Genomic DNA, 26,899 nt, shown 5'->3' with positions numbered 1-26,899 from the left:
CCCCCAATAATGATGTTCTGCTATGTTATTTTAACTTTCTGATGCATTAGCTGCTGTCTTTCTGATCTCCATTTCAGAGGTATCTTAGAAACACTGCTGACTTAAAAGAGATGATGCAGAGCATTCTGCAATAGCTTGTTTTTATGGATTTAAAAGCAGAGGGGATGGTTCCCAGGTTTGGGTATACAGAGGAGGAGGATGGTAGGAAAAGCAGTGAGCATGAGAAGATGTCTATTCTGTGCTCTTTATTTTTAAACAGAGGTCTCCAACTAAACCCTGCTTAAAAAATGAATGGCACAGTATGTCCACACCTTAGTAAACACCCATGTCACACAAAAGTTGCTTGCTTCTTAAAACCAGTTAAATAGGCAGTGCAGTGCAAGTGTGATATTTGGAAATGGAGGTGTCTGGAAGGTCCTGATGTGTATCTGCCTGGTAGGAGGCAGTGTTCCTACTTTGGCCTCTACGGGACCCCATAAGTCAAATGCTGGCACATGTGTGAGGCCCCTTTTCATACCTTTGATCCCTGCATAAAGGCAACAGCAGAGTAAGAGGCCTGGCATTGTGCGAGTTGTGCACTGCTGTCAGCCCTGGGTCCTTCAATTGGCCTCTGTGCACTTGGTATGACAGGTGGCCTACATGGAGTGTGGGAGGATTAGGTTCCTTCTGTGCCCTCTAAATGACTGGCATAGATTACTCGCTCCTACAAAGGGATTTAAACATACCTTTCTGAACAAAAAGAAGTATATAAATATGCATGTAACTGGATGCTCAATTTGTATAAGTAATTGCTCTGGTTATATTTGTAAATGAGGCAAATGTGTATAGAAATGACGAGCTAGATACACAATTATTTGTGTGCAAAACTGACTTACACGATGAGAAACTGAACACAATGAAATTATCCAAATGATTTAGGAATAGTAATCATTTGAGATTAATACATATTTTTGCCCTCAATTGTACTGCATTCTTTCCCTATTCTCATTAATTAACTGGCTATGTGAACAGAACGTTAAAGAAAGAAAAAAAATAGGTTTTACTTCTGCATCTCCTAATGACTGTTTGGGCTTTAAGAGAAACTAACAGTTATATCAGATTTGTGTGAGTTTTTTTATTTTTTATTTTTTATGTAATCTAAATCAGCTCCTGTATTCCCAAACAACAAAGCAGAACATGAACAAGAGAACAAATTGTATCCTTGATGTAATGCTAATATTTGTAATGTTTGTGCCATTTTTCTCCAAACATTTGATTTGTTTTACATGCACAGCAGCTACCATTTCTTTCACTTCAGAGCATAGCATACTGTGACAATTACCAACAAAAACAGCATAATAGCAACTAGATCTTTCCATTATTGTTTTTAGGAAATCATAAACTATCATTGTCACTACTTTTCTTAGTCTGGGTTGTTTTGCACTGTTCCTAATATTTCTGTTGGTATTTCAGTTACTAAACCAGACATAGTGTTCATATATCCCGGTACACTGTGGTTGGGGAAAACAATTAGAGTTCCTTGTGACTGTGCACATACCACTTCCTAAAAGAACATTCTGAAAAATGGAGACTTATGTTGAACGTTTTCTTAAACAGGTTAAAACCAAAAGATATATATATATATATATTAATGGATTTATTCTCAATTTTCTGGAAAGATTAATGAACAAAAGGGCGGATAGCAACACTGAACATTTTTGCTAAATTATCTGCCACACAAACTGCAAGTCTGAGTCCACATTTCCCATCCTGGCCCTGAGAAGCTGAAGAATGCCATCCTTGTGTCACAAAACTTAATGTCTAAGTTGCCTGTATTAATAGAATTAACCTTCTCCTTGAAATGACCAAGAACCATCCAAGAATGTCCTTCTTCTTTCTTAATCCTTTACTTCTATTTTGATTTACCTTTCACTTTTTGTATCCCCTTTCCCTCTCATCCTTATCTCTAAAACATTCTGCTCAGTACTACTTTCATTTTCTCCTAACATCTCTTGTCTATTTTAAAAGTTAACTCCTTCTCATTTCACTACAAAACAGCACATTTTTCCCTCTTTGACAAATATTCAGCCTGAAATCAAAGATAAAAAATTCTGTTGAATTCACACACTTAAACAAACAAACAAACAAAACCCCTCAACATCCCTTTGGCCCCCAACCCATTCTTCCCTAGATACACCAGTTTTCAAGACCCCAAGGACAACTCTAAGGTGAACCAGTGAGATCTTTGAATTGAGATGGGGTATGGGGGCAGAACCCAGTCATCTAAGAAAGTGCAATCTCGCACATATTTGAAACTATACCGAATGAGAGGGCTTCACTTTGGGGTACCTATAACCCTTCTATCACTACAAGGAATTGAATTCCAAGCACAGAATAACATTTTTAGAAGTATTTAACCCTGGACCTACTGTGATCACATTTAAGCCACTTCCATACCTGCAGCTATATGATAAGGAGGGAGAGGAAGAGAGAGTATAGAATTGTTGAAAGAATTTCTAGCAACCATATAGTGTAGTGTGTATGGGGTTCTATGTTTGTAACTGTATTTATGTAACATCATTAACATAATTTTAATCATTTTTTCCTACGCTTGGCAAATATGATTGTCTTAGAATCACATTAAAATCAGTGAGAATACAGATTTGTGAGAGAACAAAGAATATTTTTGAAAGTGATTGCCAATATTTGTCTGATAACTTCTGTGCTTTATTGTAGAAAAACAACTTATTATTTATTATAATACTCTAATGAAAATATTCTAATAGCTGAATTTTGTTTTTATGTGTAAAATAGCTCCAACAGCAACCCTTTTTAGTTTTTGTTCATACCACAGAAACATTGCATAAACAATGGTAAATCAAAAAGAGATTTAGCAAGCAAGGGATTAAATAAGCCAGATTGGGTCCTAACATAAGAAATTAATGAATAATGGATATGCAAGGATGATGCTTTTACTTGTTGCTTATCCTCCACAATTGAAAAATGTATCCAAATGATGGAAAGACCCCCACAAAAGAGTATCTAGGTTACAATCCTCACTCTTCCACAACTGAAAAAGTGCATTGAGAATAACCTTTCTAAGCTTTGCTTTGAGAGTTACTCATTGCTTAAGGGAAATGAAATGCCCTCTGAGTGTTGTAGTGGTTGTTTAAATACTCTGTGTAAAGCTATAATGAATCTCTGTAGGAAAGCAAAATGTCAACAATAAAAAATGTGGGCTAACAAAACCCCTATTTTTTGAATTATTATTAACGCTGGGGAAAAAAAGGTTGTACTTACGGGAACGTCAACATATTTTGCAGCTGCTTTCACCTTTAAAAAATGAAAAATAAAACAACACACAGTAAGTGCTTACTACTACAGATTGTGTGCGATTTTAGAATCACGCACAGAAAGAAGAACAGAAACACTGTGAATTCAAACACTTACTGTGAATGAAACTAACGATGAGAAGAAAGTGCCTTCATCATATCTGGACAATTTAGACAGCACACCTTCTAACACTGAAACAACCTGGAGGAAAAGCACAGAGCAACACCCAAATGCACAACATGAGAAGTAAATATTTTGAATGAGAATGTGAATTTTTCTTCCTCAGACTTCTATTGTTCAATAAGACAAACTGATTTGATCAACAATTTGATCACTTGCTCTCACACACAGTGCTGAAATCATGGAGAACATTCTTTTTCAGCTCCCCTGATGATCCAGCTGATAGAAATGACTGTTTAACTACTGCAGAAATAGAAACCAAACCCCACTTTTTCTTAAAAACCCATACCGCTTTGCTGTCTCTAGACTGCATGGTTATATACAGGAGTGTGTGTACCCAGTATGTATTCTGGGTAGAAAACACACGTTATTTTCTAGGACCACAGTTTCTATGACCACAGTTTCAAAGATGATGGAACACAATTGTTAAAGCTGATTATCTCAGTATCAAGTTCCTCTTATCTTTGTTATTGGAAAGAAACCCAGCGCTGATTTCATCCAGAAGTGTAATTGCACTAGTGATTTCTGTCAGCTCGTCTTCAGCAACAGCAACAACTGCTGCATGGCCAACGAGGGGCAAGAAAATGTAGGCCCCACATCTCTGGTATGGTGGGATTCCTTTCCCCAGTGCTTCCACCTATGACTCTCTGAGGAGCAGACCTCCCCAGCAAGAGGCATCTAAAGACCTTTTCGCCAAAATTTGTTTCCGACAAAAAAAAAAAACAACTCTTATTAATTGTATTAATTGCATTAATTGCAGCCTAAATGTTAAAACTTTCCAAAATAGCCTTAATACAAATAAATCCCTTTCTCATGTTCCTGTGAAGCTATGTTGCTTAAGTCATTCATGGTGTATGACATAAAGTATGTCAGCCACTGTATGCGTGCACATTTATTTTACACATATGAATTGCCTTCCAGTTTATATAAAGATTGTTTTAAAAGTCATCCCTTGCTCCAACACAGTCATTCCCACAACCACGAGTATCATTTTATGAGTGTGAGGACAGAACAAAATTCCATCTGGCATGCTGTTAATGGGCACTGTAACAGTGTCACAACAGTGTCACCTCCAGAGGAACTGAGATCATCACTTTACAATAAGCCCTGCTCTTAACAGTTCAAGGAGCAGGAGCAAGTGCAAGCCTACATTTGTCATTTATCAATCTAACCTGTCATATTTATAGTGATTAATTAAGACACTAGTATGCAGGCGCCGATCAAGGAATTAAACCACACCACAAGCTACCAGAGAGAATGGTGGTTGCTTCCGCACCCCATGCACAGTTTAATTACAGTTCCTTTATTAGACCAAATACCATCTCTATGTCTTGCTGTTGCATGTCTGTGAGAAGCCACTGCTCATGCGCTGCAGACTCCCATACTCGTTTTATCTGACTGGCAAGGATGCTTTCTGCAAAAGGGTGTGAAATCTTATTGTGCAAATATTCACTATGGAAGGGGCTAATATTACAAACAACATGGTGTCCACATTGCCAACAAATGGTTCCAATACAAGTGGGACACAAAGGATCAGAAAGCAAAACACTGCAGTGTCAAGGATGTCCATTTAAATGAAAGGGGTAGTTATGAAGCTGGAAACCTGTTTTCTGAAATCTCACTGTACAGACTTGTGAAGCTCTCAGAACATTTCTGCCTATACCTCCGATTCTCTGAACTGGTTAACTTTAGACATGCTGTGCTTTTAGTGTTATTCCTGTCATTTGTTAAATGCTTTAGCTTGGAAGTCTTGCATATAAAATTCACAGTCTAATCTTTACTAAGTAGAGTCTCACTGGAGTGAAAGTACTCTTCTCATTTCCATAGATGGCTTGCAGCTAAAAACAAATATTGAAACACTTATTCCACTGGAATACAAAGGAAATAATACAGAAGCAAAAACTAAAGAGTAATGAAAATATATGATGAAAAAAATGAACTTGCAGGGATATTATGCACGCTGATGTGCTTTTTTCCTGGCCAAAACCAAGAGTGAAACATCAGCCTTCCTCAGAGCCTTTCCACTTTGAAACAGAAGCAATCAGGATGTCACTGGCATTTCATATCTCAAGTGAGGAGAGATTGGTTAAGCTCCTAATGATCAGTCAATGACACAAAATATTTGCTTTCTGTTCTGAGATTTCAACCTCTCGTAATAGTCCATGTGATAACTAATAATGCAAATCTCTCTTCACTGATGGCAATCATCTCTAGAATTCGTATATATATCCAGAAGGAATATGATTATTTTCCTCCTTGTTCCGTAATTCCAGATATATTAAAAATATATTAAAAGGATTAACTTCTAATAGCATAATTTGCTCTGATTAAATGCCCCCCCTCCTCTTCAATAATTCTAAAAAAGCCTGACAGGTTTGTTCAGAATGATGACAAACTATAAATCTCAACAATGCCAAGTCTAACCATTGTAGTTATTTTTACATTAATACACCATGTTAGAGAAGAAAATCTATATTTTTTTTACACATTTATCAACAAGTGGACACATTTTGCTTAAACTTCTATAAGAATTCTACAAAACCTTCCTCTTCAACTCATGTGCAAGCGTGGTGGAGGTCAATCTGAAAGGAGATTCTTCCTCCCCCTCAGCCCCTGCCTGCAAGCTCTAATAAATGAAAACAAAAGCATAATGAAAATATGACCACCGTCTTAGTTTTTCTCACTAACTCACAATTTGTGCATGGCTAATTTCTCCTACTCTGAAAATCAGTTATTTCTGGGTAATTTGTAATTCACAGATTGCAAAACATCTTGTAAAATGTTTCTGTTCTGTCATTATTTGCCATGTCCTTCAAACAATTAGTGACAAAAAGCTTTTTCTTTTATATTAAGCACTTAAGACTTTTACTGGAGTCCTACAGTAACACAAGACATTATTTAGGTTTTCTTCGTGTATTCTCCAAACATATTTTCATATAAAACATATATTAATATATATTATTTTTAAATTAAATGGTTTGTGAAGTAAAATCTCATTAAAATGTTATACCAATACTCTAGATGTTGTTCATCTCTCTATAAAAGTAATTTAAATACTACTTGATGATGGACAGAAAGTTTTCATGAGAAAAAATAAACAAAAAGTAGAACTTGCTATTACCTAAGATAATATTGACATAATCATGTCTTACCAGTTCTATCTGATTAGGAAGTTGCATAGAAATTTTCTACCTAATGGGTTACAAAATTTAATTTTGTAAATTCAATATTATTTGGATGACTCTGCTTTACAAATCATGTTATTTCCCCTCATCCCCACCCCCACCCCCCGCCAGCTCATTGTCTATAGCAAACCTGTACAATACTTAAAGACATTTTAAAAGTTTGGTAATTAGAGAGAGATTTTCTACTTTATTATAAAATAAAATCTAAATTGTTTTACCTTTGAAACAAGAAGTGAAATAATTTCTTTAACAGTTTCTTCAACCAAGTCATCTATTTTTGAATGGTACTGTTGCTGTTTTTCAAAAGATAAAGAAGCATTAGTATGTATATGAACACACACTTTTGTCATAAGTCATAAACGGTACAAAGCTGATAACCCTGCCAGATCAGATTTACTTAAAATTATCATTTTGAACATCAGAAGAACAAACCCTTGAAAACGATCCACCCAATCAACACTTTCTTACATTCTGTGTTGAAAATTTTCCCATGTACACTGTTGAGTTAAGCAGCTAATGGGGTTATTATTTAGATGAATTGAGTTCTTATTCTTATTCAGGCGAAGGAATGTGAAGGATACTTTTTGTCTTCTCCTATATAATTAAGGTGGCCATGTATTTTTTTCTAAAGGGTTGGTTTAGCTGGAGAAGCAAAAAGACTAGAATAAGATTTAATTAATACAGCATTTCATGTCTGACAACTCTCATTCATAAGTTATTTTAAATGTCCTGTAGGAATAAAACGAGCTTCAATTGTTCACCCTAAAAGAGCCTTTCTGTTAGCACAGTGAGCTGCAGTTTATACAAATCTTACAATATGCTCAAGCAAGGGCAAAATTAAAATTTCATCAACAAAGCAGAATAGATGGTAACAAATTAATAGGCCATAAAAGGCATAATAAAACAGACTTCATTCTCAATAGTCTTTTTCTTTTTCATAAAGAAGGTGCCTTTAAGTAAATGCTTTTAAAATAAATCTGAAAGACTTTTTAGATAATACTACAGAGTTCCCTCCTGAAATTAACAGGAACTAGGGATCCCATTCTGTCAAGGAGGCACATCAATTTAAACAGTAATTCTTCCTTAGAAACATTTATCTGACAGTAAAGATTGTCCCCAATAGCCACTTCACAGAAAATGTGACTTGTAAAGACTAACCCTATCTTCATAGTTCAAGGCTACTTGGAACAGCTAACAGCATAATGCTCAGAGTAAAAGTACTGAGGTCAGTACAAACATTAGCCTAACTTAGCAGCTGCCAGCTGAATAGTTTTCAGAGTTTTTAAAGGCTATTTTTCATCTGTCTCAGAGTTGCCATACAAATCAAAACATTAAATCTGAGCTGTTTAATATATTTAGGAATGATTTTCTAAACGGTACACCTACTAAACTTGCATTCAAATTAAGAGAAAATAAAACTATGAAATGTGTTTACCCATGCATGTGTATCTGTTCCACATACTAACTACTGTTCTTAATGTGTGTTAAGTTTTGGTTTTAACTTGTTCGCAAAAGTTTAAGAACACTTGGAAAACATGAATACAGGTCTCAGACAAATATGAGCCAACAATTCGGAAGAGCAAAAGAATGTAATAAATACATTAAAGAACTTTCCATAGTTCCATATATAACTGATTCTAACCATATTAATGCCTTGACCAAGATCTGCTAAGGACATAAATGATCCAAAAACTGTTTGCGACATTGTGGTTTACAGAGTCTTCAGAAGACAATGATTTCTTAGTCTCTAAAAACAATAAATTATTATATTACCACAGATGTATGTCAAAACCATACATATTCCTATAATCTGTGAAAAATCACTGTGGCCCCTCCCATAAAGCATCTGCAAATTTACCCCAACCACACATTAAATTCATGGATCTATGTATAAGCTAAAATCAGTTCCTACATTTTGCTTTTTTATTATTATTTTTTCTATCATCACAGGGAAAATATGATTTTGTGTCAATGGAATATAATCTGTAAGTAACTTCACTATGTGACCAAGGGAAAGCTTCCAAAACTGATTTTTTTTTAGAAATAAGATTTGACTTTTTAAACCTGAATTTCATTCATTTTTTTTCCAAGATTTATTTTGCAAACCATGAGATCAGAAATTCTTTTAACCCACTCCTCTCCAGTGCCAACTTCCATCAAAACAGTCACCCCTGACAAAACAAATTTTCAGATCCTCATGGAAGATTATTTGACTCCAGATGATAGGCTTTAGGAAGATTACAAATATTGTAGAATTAGGAAGATTACAAATATTGTAGAATTCAAGATAAAATTGTAAGAGCTAACAAGGTAGTATGCACAATCCCAAAATCAGCACCCAAAGGACTCCAGCTTTTCTACTTCTGCTAAGCTTACTCTGTGAGAGCAGACAAATCCTCACCCCTTTTCCAAATACATTTGTGGATAGTTGTGCCCTTATATTCCTCTGCTGGCTGATGTGATCATGGTCCATGTGGAGTCTGAACCTAGACATGTCAGCTCCCACAGCTGAATGGTTTGAATGCATGATGTACATGATGTCTTTCAGTGTGATCCCAAAGTCCCTGAAGGATCTTGGGATAATGCAGAATCTAGTTCCGGCTTTCCAGCTGCCCTTGAGTAACTCTCAGTAAAATATGAACAGCTGCAGCTATAGGAGGTACATTGGACAAAACCATGCTTAGCTGCAAAGTGTCATGGGACATAAGCCAAAATGACTTTCTAGCTGGTCTTCAAAATTTGTCTCTATGTTCCTAGCAACAGGCCCAGTACTGATATTTGAAAGGGGACAAAGTATTTTAGTGCCTTTGGACAACTGTACTTTTGGGAACAGAAGAGTTCGTTCCTAAATCCTATGGTGATCAGCTGAGAACGGTAACTTGCTCAGTACGGCAATCTGTTCTGTTCCCTCACTATCCCAATATTGGAGTTGACTTTTTTAATTACTTTTTTTTTTTTTTTTTAACAAAAGAATAAAAAAAAAGCTTTTCAATATTTTTTTTGCTTGTTTTAAGGTTGGATGGCTCTGAAAATAAATTGCACGTGACCATCTAAACCAAAAGGGTTACTGCCAACATATTGGCAACTACCTGCATATTAAATTTCTTCTGCACTTTTGCTATCAAATCAGCTATAAACCTCTACAATTTATGCAGTTAAATGGGCCTTTGAATTTTATGAACCAAAATAGCTTTAGAAACAAAGTCTATCAAATCAAAGTCCACCAAAGTCCACTTTTCCTTGTGTTTTTTTTTTTCCTTTTATTTTTTTTTCCCTATCAATATCCACAGCACTAGCTGTGGCATATTCCACTGAAATGGCACATTACTCCTTTTTCCCAAATAGAAAAGTAGTGTCTCCTTTTATGAGCATGACAAGGAGGCTGGAACTCTGAAACAACTAAAATATTTCTGTGTACATTCTGCTATGAGCACTGAAAAGTACAGACCAATGGCATTTACTCCATTCATACTACCCAGTTACACAAAACAACAAATAAACACCTGCTTATATTTAACTACTTGTCTACCTAAGAGGGCCCAGAAATACATTCTGCTTGAGTCTTGCCTCCAGCAACATTTCCTGTGTGATTGTGTGTCTACCATACTCAAAAACATGAATGTTACTATAATACTGCAGCATCTAGATTGTAAAGTTAATAGGCTTCAAATTATTTATCCCAAATAACAAAGGCTGAAAAATCTCTGGATGAATGAATGTTGTGTGACAAAAAAGGTCTCCCTTACTGCTGCTTATTCATTTGACTCAGGATACATGGGCTGTTGGCTTCTGATTCAGGAAAGAAGGATGTGGGATACTGTTCAGCATGCAACTACTCCAAAATGTATGAAATTACATTCACTGAAACTAAGAAGCTGAACAGGCAACTGTTTGGAAAATAGCAGCAACTGGTATGTTACTTAGCTGTGTGTGTCACTGTACCCTTCTGCTGTGCCCCATGAATTGCCATTCTGCTGGCTATGAAGAAAGCTGTGGGCACCACAGCTGGCTATGAAGAAGGCTACAGGGACCACAGTTAATCTGAGAAAAGGCAATTCTCCTTTGGACGTTGCTTCTCAAACCCTCTTAAGGCGTCTGCCAACCAATGAAGAAGGTATCCAGCCTCTTTGAACACAATGTACTGGTTGTGGCTGTATCCAAACAACGCTATGCTTCTCTTAGCTTTTAAAATGATATGAAAAAGGGAAGGAGTGGAGTCTTTCTCAATGGCAGACTTGGGGATTCTTTCTAAGAATGGACTTACCTGGAGGACATTTGGGAATATGCTGAGCACTAAATGAAGTAACATAGGAAAACTAGGAGACTCAATCAAACTTAAACTCTAAACTCAGGGTGCTGTTACTGGTGACCACGACCAGAATGCCCTAATGATAGAGTAAGTAACAATTCCCTCCTATCTGACAACAAAGGGTGAAAACTTCTGCAGCTGACTCTAACTGAACAAATTATACAACTGCTTATAGCTCTGTATATTGACTGAAAAGATCATGCTGTATTCAAAGAGATGTTTAAGTCTATCCATTTAATGAAATAACACCTTCCATCACTTAGAGAGTAAGTTCTAGGAATTGTCATATGGATATTCAGTGTTGAGTTTTAGATGAATGAAAAGCCCTTTAATATATTTGTTTTTTACTCAGACCTAATGGTAACCTTTTCTTGACTGGCGTAAAGCACCAAATCAGAGATCAAAACGAAGAGGCCAAGTAGGAGTAATTGGAAATGCCAGAGCTCCTATAGAGGAGCCAGAAATGCAACTGTCTATGTCATGAAATGCTCTTCTGCCTTCTTTGGCAGATGGACAGATTCCCAAATTATTTCACCCAAGAAATCTTCAAGCATTTCAAGCAACTATGATATCAACTACAAGAGACTGAAAAGCCTATTTTTTATTATTATTCTGAAACAGCCTTGTGAATGGAAGAAACTCAAAGTTCATGAGAAAGAAAGTTTCCACATTGCCTGATAATTTCTGGTACCTGAAGAATTTGAGATTCTTTTGGTTAATTAGATGAACGGGGATGACGATTTATCTGGGGACTTTGAAATAAGTATATATTTTATCACAGGTTAAAAAAAAAAAAAAGTGCACTGGAAGCATTTGGAGTCATGGTCAGACCTAGCAGAGAATAAGGGCTGTATTTCTGTTTGGAGGTTGACAGAGCTTGAAATGAATGATGGAGCTTGAAAATCTACAGAAAGAGGAGATTTCAGAAGAGAATATGGTGAGGGTCTTTAGTCCAAAAGGTATCTGTGAATGCTGAACTTTGTTTCTGAGGGGGACAGGCTGAAAATGCAGGAGATACAATGCAGAGCAGGTGAAGGGGATGGTGTGATTGCGGAAAATGAGGCTATAGCATCTCTCTGCAGGTCTTTATGGTGGCATTGGTATTGCTCTTTCCTCAAGAAGGGCATGCACACATGTGCAGGTTACTACTCAGACACTAAGTAAAAGATGAACCAGGCAGCAACACCTATGGTGAACAGTTGCTAGTTGTGGTTAAATTCTGATGAGCATGAAACAAGTTGTTGGTTGCTATTTTGCTTCACCGAGAGGCGCAAGAGTCTCTTTACTTTGTAATGCAGTAAAATATGACACTCTTCTTCTGAAAAGAAGAGTGAAGAATTCATCTGGAACAATCTTAAGAGGATGAATGAGGAAAGTAGAATTTAGAAGCTGATGATCTAGCAAGGTCAGTCTGTAAGGGAATTTCTAGGGCTAGGTTAGCAAACAACAACAACAAAATCACCACTATTTCCCCTTAAAATAAAAAATGGCAGTTAATACCAAAGAAAAAATGTAGGCTAAAAAACAATTGAAAAAACACTTACCCATTGACTAGCAAACTGGTTCATGTCACAGAAAACCAAAACGAAAAATAAAGATGACAAGGTAGAACAGGGAAATGATGAATGTCTCATTGAATTGGAAAAAAAAAAAGACAATTACATTGAATACACTAACTCAAAAAGATGAATCAATAAAATGAAAAGCACAGTACAGAAATGGGAAAATCAACATAAACAATATGACCAAACAACCTAATGTAAACCTGTCCAAAGCAGACATTTTTTTGTTGCCAAGTTCTGACAAATATTTTTACCATCTCTCCAAAACAAGATTACACTAATGCATTAGTACTAATGCATAGCAAGAACAGTTTTAATTTTATGCTGGTAATCTCACCAGTATACACAGTAAGCCCTTTTTCACTTTGCGTATTATTCCTGCTGAGAGTGACAAAATGGGAAGTACAGTAGTCAGTGAAGCCTGTATTTCCTTCAAAAATACATCAGTGCTTCAACTGTGGAGAATCTACAAACCCAGTAGCAGACGACTACCAAAATGGTCTCTGACCTTGGAAATCAAATAAAAAATCCCATTAAATTAGCTGATTATTTCTTTCCTCTATTTTCAGCATGTTCGCAGACATGAATGCTAAGTGTATGAGCCAATTAAAACAAATCTTACTCAATTAAAACCTGGCTGCAAAGGACAATGTTTTGGCTCTATTTTACTATTACAAAAGAGTCCTGAAGAAGGCTGATGATCTGCTGTAATTTAAGAGAAATTCCCAGAGTGGCTGTGAATCAAGAAATCCTCTGATTGTCTACAGACTTACAGGTCACAGCAAATAAATTACGGAAGCACTCTGTCTTCTCTGGTGGAGGATGAGGGGTAGTGTCTTGAGTGATGCTTCTAAGGAGCAGTCTATGCAAGCTCTTGTACAGAGTGCTACATGACACCTTTCAGTTAATTTGAAATTAATCTACTAAAGACAGTCCATGGAGCGAGACATTTCGGATTAACTGAACATAGGAATTAAGCATACAAAATTTCACTTACCTCTTGCCCTCCATCCAGAATGCAGAGTTTAGCTGTCTGTTTTTTGGCATCAACTAAGACATTAAACATTGTACACAGAGAAGAAGGAATACGCAAGTCTGTTGATTTGTTTGTCTTTTGCAGCTTGAGTTCAAATGCAATTCTTGTTCTGTTTATTAAAACACGATTCATAAAATGAGTCTCTCTGAGAATTTTGAACAACCATTACAGAAATGTATAAACCTTACTAAACATGTTGACTTAACGATATACATGCACATGAGGAGATTTTAGAAATGAAATTCTGTAAATGCAGAATATCCACCCATTCAATAAACAATTGCGTTGATGGTAATCTCAAGGTTCTTCACTGCTTCAGCTAATGCATTTGAATAATAAAAGTATTATCTTCTTGCCTACTAGACAACAATATGCTTCCTTGTATGGTGACTAAGAACGATTTAAAGCAATGAAAATACCCAACATTTTCCATCTCTTCTATGTTAAAATGTAGTTTACCATAACAAGTACTTGCTTCTAAGAAATATAATTCAAAAATCCTCCTTTATTTCTGATTGATGGGAATCTCATCAAAAGAGTTTATTATTAAGCAAATATGAATATTTATATTGAAACATAAGATATATCATGAGATTCATAATAAAAAAAAAAAACTATTCTTACACCAGTACAAATAAGGAGTAATGTCAATAAAATAAATGCTAATAGTTCAGAATACATAAATATAAAAATGTTCTATTTCAACCTTTATTTGTAAATGTGCATAGCAGAAATTGACACAGTATTTTACAAAATGGGAACAGGTATTCCAGTATCAAAGGTTTTCTTTTTCTTTAGCCCTCCATATCAGTGTTCTAAATTTTCTGTTTGACACTGTTGAATTGTCTACAAACTTTTTTTTTTTTTTTTTTACTTTTTCCTCATTCTGTTATTTTATTTGTTCTCAATCAGTATTTTCATGTGTTTGGACTAAATTTTCTCTATGTATGTGGAATCATGGCTTCTGAGGCACCTAATAAGAGATCCCTGTCAATTTTCTATACATACAGATATTTATTCTAAATTCAATGACATTTACTGAAAACTATGGCAGAGATCTTTTCAGATCACCTATGATTAACTTAGAAGAATATACCCACAATTATAACATGCAGGTTAAGAAAACAAACAAGCAAACAAACAAAACAAAACAAAAACAACATTATGTTTTCTGTATAATTTCCTGACACTTAATGATATAAAACTTAGTTTTAGTTGGATGGTTCATAGATGCTCTTCCTTTCTTACATGAAATGCTGTATCCTCTTTAGTTTTCAATATCTTTCTTAGAGGTAGTACTCTAAAATGATAAATGAACTAGTATCATTAACTGAAAGTAAAGACTAACATCATAATGGAGAATTGAAATGTATATATATATATATTTTTTTTTTCAGCAGAATTCTGAAATTTGTTAGCATTTGCCAAAAATATGGAATGGAAACAAGATGTGATTCATTGACTTCCAAGGGACCGCTCACATATGTAGAAATTCTCCTTGTTGTTTTGCAGATTTTGTCAAATTGCTGGTTGTCATGTACTAGGAAATACATGTCATGATCCCTTTCTACTTGCCCTGATTCCTGTGATCTCTCCCTATACGTCTGCTGCTGATCATTGCAGGAAACAGGATTCTGGTACTGATGTACATCTGTGCACCAGTATAACTGTTCCTATGTTAATTTTCAAATCTCTCTCCATTTTCGATTGGTCATTTCAACTGTACCTTTTAACGCAGGCTTCTATCATGTCAGTCGCCATGAGTTTAAGTCTCTGTTCTAAATGGTGGGCAAATTCTGGTTCTGGCCAGTGAAGATCAAAAACAAACATCTGTAGAGCATCCAGTTTCCAAAAAAGATCTTCTGATGTAGCTGAGCCATTTCTAGAAGAAACAAAACAAAACAAAATCCCCAAGAGACAGAAGATAAATGTATGGGTGTCTATCCCATTTGTCACAAAATTATCTAGGACAATAAGTTTTCCTAATCACCACCCCATCTTCCTCCTTCATTTCACTGTATCTCATCGTACAGTTGCTCTTATTCTGAGGATGTAAAAATGGTAATGGGAAATTTAAAATAATTCCAACTTTAAGATGAGAAATATGGCACGTTAAGGGAGGCTAGGTGGGATGATGGGGAACATGGAGAAATGATGCAGCCCAAATTTCAGATCAAGACTGGAAAAATTAAGGATAAATGAATATTAATTTGTTAGGACCTTTTAAAATGGTTAAGATTTTGCATACGTTTTCTTCCTTTCATAACTCAGGTAAATAAACCTACCAAAGAAATGAAGACACTAGTAGTAATATCGTAGAAAAAATATCCAGACAAACAGTCCCTTGATAAATACTCATTAATTTAAACAGAGTGAATAACATCAGATCTCAGTGGAAGAAAAAAAAAAGAAAAAAAAAAACAGAAACCATTCAAAGAAATTTGTGCACAAACAAAACAGGGGATTAATATGGCTCTGTATCACCTCAGATCGTCCATGTTCTCAAGTTCTTCTTCTGCCCTGAACCAAGCGCTAAATTTTGAGCCATTTACTTGTAAAACACGGGAACTTAAGGATAATCTTAGCAGTAAGTATGGTTACACTTCCACTGTCAATGTGAATTAACTAATATTCTCACAATGTCTTGTATTTTAAAGCCTTAGGGAATCACAATACTACACAGAACAGCATTCCAGGATATTAGTGACACAAACAACAATAAGTGCCTGGCAGTCTTAATTCAGATTCAAATAGCTTAAATGTATCACGACTGTAATTTCTTTCTTCTACCTCATGGCAAAAAAACACAATTGCCAAAGCGTAAAGTGACCCCAGCTCTCATGGAAAGAGACAGTGAGTGCTGAGAGTGTTGAGGACTGGGGAGAGTCAGGTTAAAAAATAAGCAATCAAAATGAAAAGCAGAAAAGACCTCTAATATCTCAGCAGCACTAACACCAGGCCACAGTAGGCAAGCCGTGACAACAAGTAGTAATGTGAAGCAAGGCCTGAAGCACTGCACATGCTCAGGGCTTAGGACAGGTGGCAGGGATGCAGCAGGAGCACTACTTTGGTCCTACAGCACCCCACCATCTTCCAGATCCACACAGCCATCCCTTTTCCTCTCTGTCTTCATGCTACCACTACTTCAGAGCCATCGATGTCTTCTGCTGTGCTGTCTCAGTGCCACAAAGAACAGCCAGGCCAGGAGAAGAGGGGAGCCAGGGAGAAGCTGGGAGCACTGATACCCTGCCTAAGGAAAAGGTTGGGCCCAAGCGACTGACTTAAATGTCAAATGTTTTGATGTCTTCACTACGCACAGGAGGATATTCCACAGTTTCAAACAGGCCTCGCATATTACCATGTGTATTTTCCCCACTTATTTTTAACAGTAATTGCTAATTTTACATTGTACTGTTCTCCTGAAGAAAGCAGCAGAAACAGGAAAAAGGCCCAGGAGACAGCTAAGATTACAATCTGCACAGGGATGTTACCTCTTAAGGTTAGAACTGAGTGGGAGTGCTTTTATACACCACAATGTTTAATTAAGAAATATCAATAACAAACCACCAAAACTCCTCAAAAAGTCTACAATTCTGTTGGACTGTTTCTTAAGTTACATCACATCAAATACTGAGATTTCATTACATCTGCTTTGTACACCGTCAGTGAGTAAAGCTGTAGATGCTATATTATGTGGCAATATTTGATTTGAAAATGATGGAGTCAATTTTTGAGACAGATGGGGTAAAAGAAGATGAATTATATAGTGACAGAACTGGGGGCAATGCCAGTCGATATTACAGTTGATAAGAGCATATTTTCCAGAAAACAAAGAATACTTTCTCAAGAAACAGAACTACTCTTTTTCATCACCAGATCATACAATTTTATCATTTTTTATCCCTCCATAATTTCTTCTTTTTATCCTAATGGAATTCCAAATGAAATTCTTTAAGACTCAGGAGGACTCATGTGCTCTCAATAACATCAATGTATTCTTATGCACGTTCACTCCCTGGTAGCCACTTAATTTGGTTTTATTATACTACCAAGTAAAGCGTCAAATTATAATAAATGTGGTAATAGACACAGGTTTCATGAAACGCTAATTCATCCTGTCAGAACCACTAATTCATTCATTCTCTTCTCACAGGATTTTGATGTTCCATTCTTCAATTTTTTATTCAGCATCGTCCAATGACATTTGAATTTGACTACTGTATTATACTAAACAGATGGGGAAGGAAAATGAAGTGCTACAACATAAACTATTCTTTCCTAGTTCACACATCTAGGCACAAATATCCAATTTTGTTTGCTTGCTGCTGCAGAGAACAGTGATTTCAAACAACTTGTTACTGCTGTTTGTACCAGATACTTGCTTTATTTGGACTTTAAGATATTTTTTTTCTGGGCCTTCTTGTGTAAAAGCATTGAAAATAATATTAATTGTCAACACATGCCTCAATGATGGTGATTTTATGAATTATTGCAATTATATATTTTTAATTTTATTACTGAATTATAACCCGTTTGTGTTTTGTGGGGAGTGTTACAAAACATGGCACCAGTTCTATGTTCTTTATGAGCCCACAGTTTCAGAGCTCCAGCTCTACTATCTCCCATGAATATGTATATTCAAGGCTCAGAAAGTCAACTGAGAATTCTTTCAACAGAAAAGGATTTTCAGTAATTACAGAATCAATGGCAATTGCACCAACTCTCTACTTTTCATCAGTAGGTGAGGGGAAAGACCGGAGTAGAGCTTTGCCACAGCAAGTAACAGCTTGTGTGTGGTCCCTCAAAGACATTAGGGTCAGCTACCTCTCAGTTCCTCCTACTTAGTTCAAGACTGAGGCAATTTCAGGCTTAAGCGAACAAAACATTTTTCTTAATTCTTCTTTCTTCTTAAATGAAGCTATTTTGGAAGAAATTAAATATGGCCCATAGCATTCATTCATCTACCAGAATGCTCAATAGGAGCTTGCCATACTTGCCTTGAATTCAAAAACTCCATATTCCACTGGAAGGGACCACCTCAGCTAAGTTTCACTACTCTGTCAGTCTTACTTATGGCTATATTTTTAACTACCCATCCCTAAAAACACAAACGATTGCCACCTTCCACTTTCCCACAGGCAAGCACTATGACAGGAACAAATGTGGCACTACAGATGTAACCCCCCAAAACAGTGCTGAAATGTGCCCCAATGACTTATTCAGCATGCACAAACACACAGAGAGGTCCAGCAAGAGAGCTCATATCCAGACCACATCCTTGCGTGTGACAGTCAGAGCATTGTGACTGCTCCCTCTGCCACTCAATACAGCTGGGCCATAGCAGGAAGAACATTTCCTTTGGATTTGTGTGCTCTGGCTGGTAGAAGAGACAGGAGTGTCCTGCTGCAAGCACGTATCTTATCCCACGTTTCACCAGCCTCAGGATTCACTGAACCTGATGCTCTATGCTGGCATAAGATATCAACAGATAACCTCAGGTCCGTACTTACTATATTTTTAGTCAGTGAATCTATGCCACACCTGCACTGAAAATAATAATAATATACAAATGAAATCTAAAGAATTAAAATCACCCACAAATCTAATTTAAAAGCCAGGTCCAGAAGAAGTAGAGAAATGAAATTTAAAATAATGAAGTGGAACAGAAGTGCAATTTAAAGTAATGTATTTGAATTAATGAATAATTAAGAAATGCCTAATTCTGTTTAATTAGAAGCTTTTACAGAATATTCAAACTTTTAGGAGATTATCTTTAGCCAAATGCAACAGCAATTCACAGTGCGCTGTACGTCTAGCCAAGGTGTCCTGTGAGTTATCTTCTCCAGAGACCAATCAAGAGAAACAGACTACTACACAGAACACTTTCCTCTTTTCATCTCTTTCCAATGCCCAATAATAAAACATTAAGCTAAAACAACTGGAAATGAAGTAATGATCTTCTTAAGAGCTGTTACAAGTAGTATAAATTTCCTGCTGCAAAACATATGATTAAGGAAAAAAAAGTTAACTAAAAGTGATAAACAATATTCTCTAGTGTTCAAATTAATGTAATTCAAATTAATGTAATGTCTTAATGTTCAAAGGATTTGAGCAATTTTTAAGTGATACAGAGGAAAATATTGTAACATTTATCAATAATACACACAAAGAAATGCCTAACTATATATTTTCATGTCTTTCTATTCAGCAAAATTTCTTAGGCATGTTATCAGCCCTGTTGAATATGAACAGACTTGAGAGTGTGGACTTAAGAGCTCCTATGAATACAAACTCATAATCATATACTAAGGCTTATATATTAGTAAAGCTTGGAGAATATGAAAACTCTTCCTACTACAACTGCAATAGACATGAGACTTAGCAAACATTTAAAAATAACTCAGTTTACTTGCAGACTTTTTTGTCTCAGTTTTCTTGCCTGTAATTCTTCATTGCGTAATTCAATTTAATAATGATTAACTGGCTAAAATCATCACTTTCAAAGAGAGAGAAGTCCAGCAAAACATAGTGACATACTTAGTCATCTTCTTGCCAAAGCTTCAGCCGTGAGGCCTGGAGGAGGGAGAACAGTGGACGGGGAGAGAAGGACTTGGGGGTGTCAGTTGGAGCCACCTGCAACCACTGACAAAGGAGATCCCTGGCTCATGAATTTAGGTGCTTCCATTGACTCTGTACAATACGCCACCCTAGCCCATTTAAGGTGGGTGTTCCTCATAATGAAAGGGAAAGCTCACAGGAAACAGGGGTTAGAGAACAGGAACTTGGTTACTTCCCATTGGAGAATTTAACTAGAAAGAGGGACCTCTGTTTTTCCTGAAAAGACTTGGGTGGGAGCAGTAGGGAAATAAACACTACTCCGTTCTTTCATGTAATAACGAAAAAAAAAAAAAAACAAAACACTTCCAATGCTGGAACCTGAGACGCTGTAACCAGCAGGAAAGAAGAAACTCATTAGCTTGAGAGGAAGAACAACTGGCTTACAATGCCTTCACTCAAACTGGTTTTGTTTTTTTGATTCAAATAAAATATATGGCCATTTTGAGACGTTTCCTGGCTCTTCAGTCGGATGCAGGTATGCTGATTCTTAAAATACTACCTGAATTCCACAGTATTACAAAGATAACTTAATACTACCTAAAATTTTGAAAGTAAATGTACACCTCCTTCCTAAATAGAACTTCAAGGCTCTACTTTTTGGGGAAAAAGAAGGTGAAGAGTTGCCTACAACAGATCCAGTGCCTTGGCAGACCTTTTCTTCTGGCATGCTGCAAGGGGCAGCTGAAAGGGGATGATGGCCTTTCAGAGGCCATGTGCAGACCCCACGCCTGGAACAGCACTCGTCCCCACTTCTCCTGAGAAGCTGCAGAGCTACTGCAAGTGCTTGCAGCTCACGTGAACCTCAGTGCTCACTAATGCTTTCAAAACCTCACCAGTTAGTTTATGATGTTATTCATACTTTCCCATATACACCACATACCTTAATTCTAGAAGATGTGCAAAGGGGAGGTGCCAATGGCTGAGTTTCATGGCACTCAGATTTTCACAATATTTTCTAGGTATTTATTGCTACACCAAAGCCTTAATTTAGAAGAGATCTACCAGTATAATCCTCCAACCAGACTCCATACTTATTATTTATTAATTATTATTATACTTATTATTACATACGTATTAATTACTGGGGCTGCTAGAATACAGACTGTAAGAAGACCACATCTAGAGTTATAACAACTCTGAAAGCTATTCTTAAAAAAACAAAAACAAAAACAAGTAACCCTTGAAAGGGCAGGAATAACTAGACAAAGGTCAGTTAGACAGAGTAGCAGAAGACCAAATAGTTTGTACTCAAAACTGAAATGACTTGCATAAGCACATCAGGAGAAATCTAGAATTATTTATAGGAAACACAAAAGGCACCAAAGGCAAGGATTAAAAGGGTTTTTTCAACTTTTAGAGGAATTAGCAGCAGAAAAACAATCATGATACTCAACAGACAACTGCCAGACATCTGGCAGAGCACAAACTATCAACTCTCACAGCAATGGATCTGAGGGCTTCTTAGGAGTGTCTAACTCCGTCACAAAACTTGAGAAAACAATAGTTAGTCTGAAATTATATTATCAGGCTTTGTGTGTTAAATATATGTTTGTCGAAGTCATTCATGTTCATATTATAATACAACTTGAGCTAAAACAATGTTCTTCTTGAGCCTTCCTCAAATATATAGGAATGTGTCCACACACAGAGAATTCTGGCCTGTAACTATGGAAGCACTCCTGCAGAACAGGGCATGGCATGTATGCTCTCTCTCTCCCCCTCCCTGTCTCTAAAGAAAAGAACACAAGTGTCAGGAAAAAAATAAAATACATATATATATTTGAAATAGACAAATAAATAGATATACTTATGTTCTGGGTACTGATTAACCTTCACTATTTCCCTGTAGTATGGATATTTATTCTATAAATGTTTTCAGAACCAATTTATACATACCATGACTTAATCAAACCCAAGCAAGAATATGACAGGCTGCCTCACTTTATGATCTAAAATAAAGTATTCAAAAAGTTCCAAACTGCTTATTAATTGAGAAGAGTAGTTAAGTTGCTTAGGGTATAAAACACTACTACGACAGACCTTTGCCAAGTTGATTTTGTAAGTTATCAAGTTTAAGACTGCTACATTTTAATGCACTAGAAAGCACAACTAACTAACAGTCCATGCTTGGCTCACTCCCAAGAAACAATAATTTCCAACTAAGGTATCATAAACACCATGCAATCCAAATACAGCTGCACAGAGCACTAGCAAGGCCATGCAGAGCTGACATACAGTCAGAAGGTTATTGAAGAATACACACGTGGAGTCATACATAGAAGTCATCCAGGTTGGTGTAGTAAAGCTAGGCATTTGTGGAAGATTAAGAGGCAAACTTGGCACTTTTGGAAGAGCTACATTAGGAAGACTGTTGCTGATGCTCCTGTGAAGAAATAGACAATGTAGGAATACAATAAAAAAATAGAATATTTAGAGGACAATGGGGGAGAACACCTGATTAGAGAGAAAGCTATATACAAAGCAGGTGTTTTGTACAGATCTTGTAGAAAGCACTTACTTGACAGGTTGCCACGATTCTTGTTCAAGACCTCTGTGAATGGACTGGGCAATTGATGATTCCATGAGATCAATGTAGCGGATGACCATGGGAACAAAAATTTCCTGCAAGTGCTTGTGAAACTTTCCATTGCACAAAAATGCTTTAAAAAGAAACAAAACACAAACAAAAACGTCACGCCTTCCCCTAATTTATTTTCCTATAGGAAAGAATATCTCTTAAAATGTTTTAGAACACAAAAGCATTTTAAGAACAAGTACATATAGTGTCACACAGCTTGTATAGGAAGCACTGTTCATAAAATATATATATATATAAAAAAAAGAAGTTCTTCATGAAGACTCTGCAGCACATTTTTCAATGTCACTGTTAAGAAAACCAGGCACATACCTAACTGTTTTGTCGAGCCAGAACACTTTTTCATCTTCTTAAAATACACCTCACTAAATATAAGCCTTAGAAATTTTGTTCAATACTTAGGCAACAAGACAGAACCAAGAGAAAAGAAAAAAAAGTATCTGAATATAATTCAATTATTTTTATTCTCCTTATGTCAAGGATAACAGAGGTTACAATAAACCATTCCAGCTTCAATATGCTATGTGCGAAAATATAAAGATATACGGCCTTTCCTTCGAAGAGCTTACAGGAAAAAGGCAATATGTGACATAAGAGTGTTTGGGGGATTAAGAACAGTTTACCCATTTGCTCTGTGCCCTCAGGAACCAGCGAAGTCCTGAATCACTGCCCGTACCTACATGCAACATGTCTTAGTATGCCTGTGTATCTCAAGGCCTGTTCAGCATGCCAGCGCCCACCACTATTTAAAGCACACCAACTATTTAAAGGAAATGCTGAAAACTAGTTGCTTAAAATGCTTAGGGAAGCTGATGACATATAACACTGTTAGAGGTTTTCTCTTGCTTTTGAAAGAAACAGAGATGACTGGTGGGGGATTCTATAAGCACGAAGCATTTCTCAAGAGAAGTAAAGCTACTACAAGAAGTAGAAAATTACCTGCTTCACAGACGGGATTTACTGCATGAAAAACGGTATGCAGAGTGTAAACTGAAGAGGCTCTAAACCTAAAAATAAGTTTGCCATCACCACTGCTCATCCTGATAGCCCTTAAAATGCTCTTTAACAAAGCCTTACCCTCATTGCATCTATGTCTTACCGCACCAAGGCAGTATATCAGTTTCATGTTTTGAATGTCTGTGTTCACCCTTGAATCTAGTACTATTATTAGGACCCATAAGGATATTCCCATGTGTCATGTAGGCAAGCTGAGCCACAGGGAGACATTTTCATGGTGTTGGTAGCCCTTATTTTCTCCCACACTTTTTCTGCTGTTTTAAATTATCCTGTGCCTTCCTTCAGCTTTATCTTCAGCTCAGTGTGCTTCAGGCTTGGGTGCACTCACGCTTTATGTCTCAAGACACCAAACTTTTCAAATGGAAAGGCAATGGGAGCAGCTACTGTCTCTAGGGAAGGCATTTGTATCCTTCCTTTATGGCTTCTGTGTTTCTCCTCCAACCTATTCCTGCTGCCAGACTTCTCATTTGGCATGGAGGGGTTCCTCAACTGCATTTTGAGAAGGCTTCCTCCACTTCCTATGAATTAAAAGGCTAGATCACGGGGCTCATAACCAGGGAATACATCTCAGGAATCTATAAAACCTTCTTGTTCTACCACTAGTACAACTCCATGTATAACATATAAAAATAATTTCTGCAACTTCCAGAAACTCCTTTATCTTCCATTTATGAATGATGTTCACCACAGTCTAAATCTGGGAGAGATGGAAACTATGGAGAAAACATGCCATCAAGTTTCAGTTCCCCATTGCTACCTGCATTGCAAGGAAACACAATGTCAACATTCAGCATGTCTGGACACTAATTTTTTTTTTTTTTGAAATAATTATTTTAAAAATGAAGCCAAGGACTATTTTGTTTAAAATATCCTTGCAATGATGGGAAATTATGTATTAATCAATTTTACCTAAAGAGAGAAGATTGGTAAGATAAACTCCCTCTGTATTTGGCCACCTGCCTCTCTCTTGCTAAGAATTTCAATATTTTTTGCTAATTTCAACCATATTAGACATGGGGGTGGAGATCTCCAGAATATGAAGTTTCATGAAAACAGGCATCTATGTAGCAGACAGAGATTATTAGGGTTTCCACTGAGAAAAAGGCAGCAGCATAAGCTTGTCTCTTATTAAACACCTGAGAATCCACCCTAGAGAGCACCTATGGGTCCATTACAAACATGCTCCATTATTTACACTGCTCATAGAACTACTTGCTAACTAGCTAGTTCTGGCATAATTAATTGTGTATCAGGCACTCCAAACAGTGTTATTTTTATTTTCTTATATTTATATATCTTAAAATTGCAGCATCTGTGACCAACAATAACAACAACCTAGAAGAATTTGGATATTAGCAGAAAGACGTGGAAGCTTGCCCACATGCTGTGTTTCACAGTAAACAGTGGATGAACACTGCCTTTGAGAAACAAAAGGTGGCTAGTAGCAAGCTACATATAAGGCTGATTTTTCAAGGCTACTTTGAGCTTAAAAACAACAAGAAGAATACAACCGTGTCAATTAAGTCAATATTGCTGCTTTATAGCGAATCAGTTCAGCGCTGGCATTAATCAGGCAATCACAGCTACTTGAAGGGATGAGCTTGTAGTTTACTGTTTTCTGAACGCACCGCTGAAATGCTCTGCTACCAGACCTACTCAGGGAATTACAGTAATAGAGCCTCATGGGCAGGAGGGCAATTCTTGTTATTCAGAAGTCAGAATGAAATTTAAAGAAGTCACAGGCAATAAAAGCTGTTCAACTTAGAAAGCTGAATCATTTTCCTAACATCCTGACATCAATCTTTACAGGGAAATGAAACTATCTAAACTGATGCCAAGCTGCCTGCTTCGACTGTGCCGCCAAGTAGATCCCTCTGTATGTGGGCACACACACACAAGCGGTGTTGCGGATCAACAACTCTTGTGAGCATTCTGTTTTCCTAGGGTTGAGGACATGGCAGATCCAATTTACCTATCTGGCGATCTTTGACAAGGATTACTGCAGGGCAGGGAAAAAAACTCAGAGTGCAGGGGTGAGTGACAGAGCTGAGTATCATCATCAGACTCATGGTACTCTACCCTATGATTAGAATTGATCTTACCAAAAGGTACCACCTGTGCATCAAAGCAGATGGGAAACAAGAGATCCTTGAGGAAATGCCACACTTCAAATCCCTCAACTACCACTTGTCTTCAAAGCTATGTAGCTTAATTCTCCATTGTCTTGTCAATATAGATGCCCCACATGCTCTTCATATGAGCCATCTCATATTCACACAAACAACAACAAAATGAAAGCCTATGCCAGGGCAAGGTAACGTGTACACAGAATTAATGGAAAATGTATTGCAGGAACAGAAACATCCCACAGAAAAAAAAAAATCTTGAAATACAGTATAATATTATTCAACCTTTATTTATTAGGTGGCTGAAATATATTAAAACATGACATGAGAAGACCAGAGGTGAAAAGTATAGCGTAATGGTGCAGCACTGGAATTAGGTTTCTCCTGTAACAGGAGGAAAAGAATCTACTTTTCTGATGTACCTCAGAAGCTTTGGGGCTTGTTTTCATTTTAGGCAAAGCTTGGGAGTTACCCTGGAGTCAGCTTAGTAAGCTGTCCTCAAGAGCTTCTGCAGAATCAAGGGAAGGGAAGAATGACACTGGTTATCACAAGTCTCTCTACTAGTGGCAAAATTAGCACTTTGGCAGACAGTCTATAATCATCCTGCTCTCTATAGGATTCTCAGGAAGGCAACACTTGGATTTCCTGGCACATTTTTAAATCCAAGTTAAAAATAGTAAATTTCAAGAAAGAAGTTTCCTTGGAGCTCCATGTTCTATTTATAGCAGTTGAAAGTCATCCAATACCCTGAAAGAAGAAAGATGGTATTTCCATGTATTTCTTGTTTATAGTTCATTCTGCCTCCACAGAGCATTTGTTAATCAGTAACTTAAATTCTGGGAAAAATTGCAAGTGTCTCAGCTTATATACTAATTGATATCTATTTTGCCATTGAAAGTGCATTATAAAGAGACAGTATGTAGGTAAGCTGTAAATTTATTTAAGGAGTAAAATTTTC

At 36.6% G+C, this 26,899-nt stretch overlaps 1 protein-coding gene across 12 annotated transcripts in view; it reads right to left on the bottom strand.

Annotated features, from left to right (window-relative positions):
• The window catches only part of CADPS2 (calcium dependent secretion activator 2), a 312,131-nt gene that overhangs the window by 30,058 nt on the left and 255,174 nt on the right, over positions 1-26,899 (bottom strand). For 5 of the 12 annotated variants that reach the window (XM_035559408.1, XM_035559407.1, XM_035559405.1 and 2 more), the window contains 6 exons: positions 22,721-22,862; positions 15,311-15,466; positions 13,546-13,693; positions 6,896-6,970; positions 3,430-3,513; positions 3,280-3,312 (listed from right to left, as the gene is read on the bottom strand). In XM_035559408.1, the coding sequence (XP_035415301.1) occupies positions 3,280-3,312; positions 3,430-3,513; positions 6,896-6,970; positions 13,546-13,693; positions 15,311-15,466; positions 22,721-22,862 (638 nt within the window). Of the gene's footprint in view, positions 1-3,279; positions 3,313-3,429; positions 3,514-6,895; positions 6,971-12,530; positions 12,546-13,545; positions 13,694-15,310; positions 15,467-22,465; positions 22,586-22,720; positions 22,863-26,899 lie in introns of all 12 variants that reach the window. The other 7 variants (XM_035559401.1, XM_035559400.1, XM_035559398.1 and 4 more) reach the window with 3 other exon arrangements.

The sequence above is a fragment of the Cygnus atratus genome, chromosome 1 (assembly GCF_013377495.2).
Source record: "Cygnus atratus isolate AKBS03 ecotype Queensland, Australia chromosome 1, CAtr_DNAZoo_HiC_assembly, whole genome shotgun sequence".
NCBI classification, from domain to species: domain Eukaryota; kingdom Metazoa; phylum Chordata; class Aves; order Anseriformes; family Anatidae; genus Cygnus; species Cygnus atratus.
This window is presented reverse-complemented; position numbering and strand designations above follow the sequence as displayed.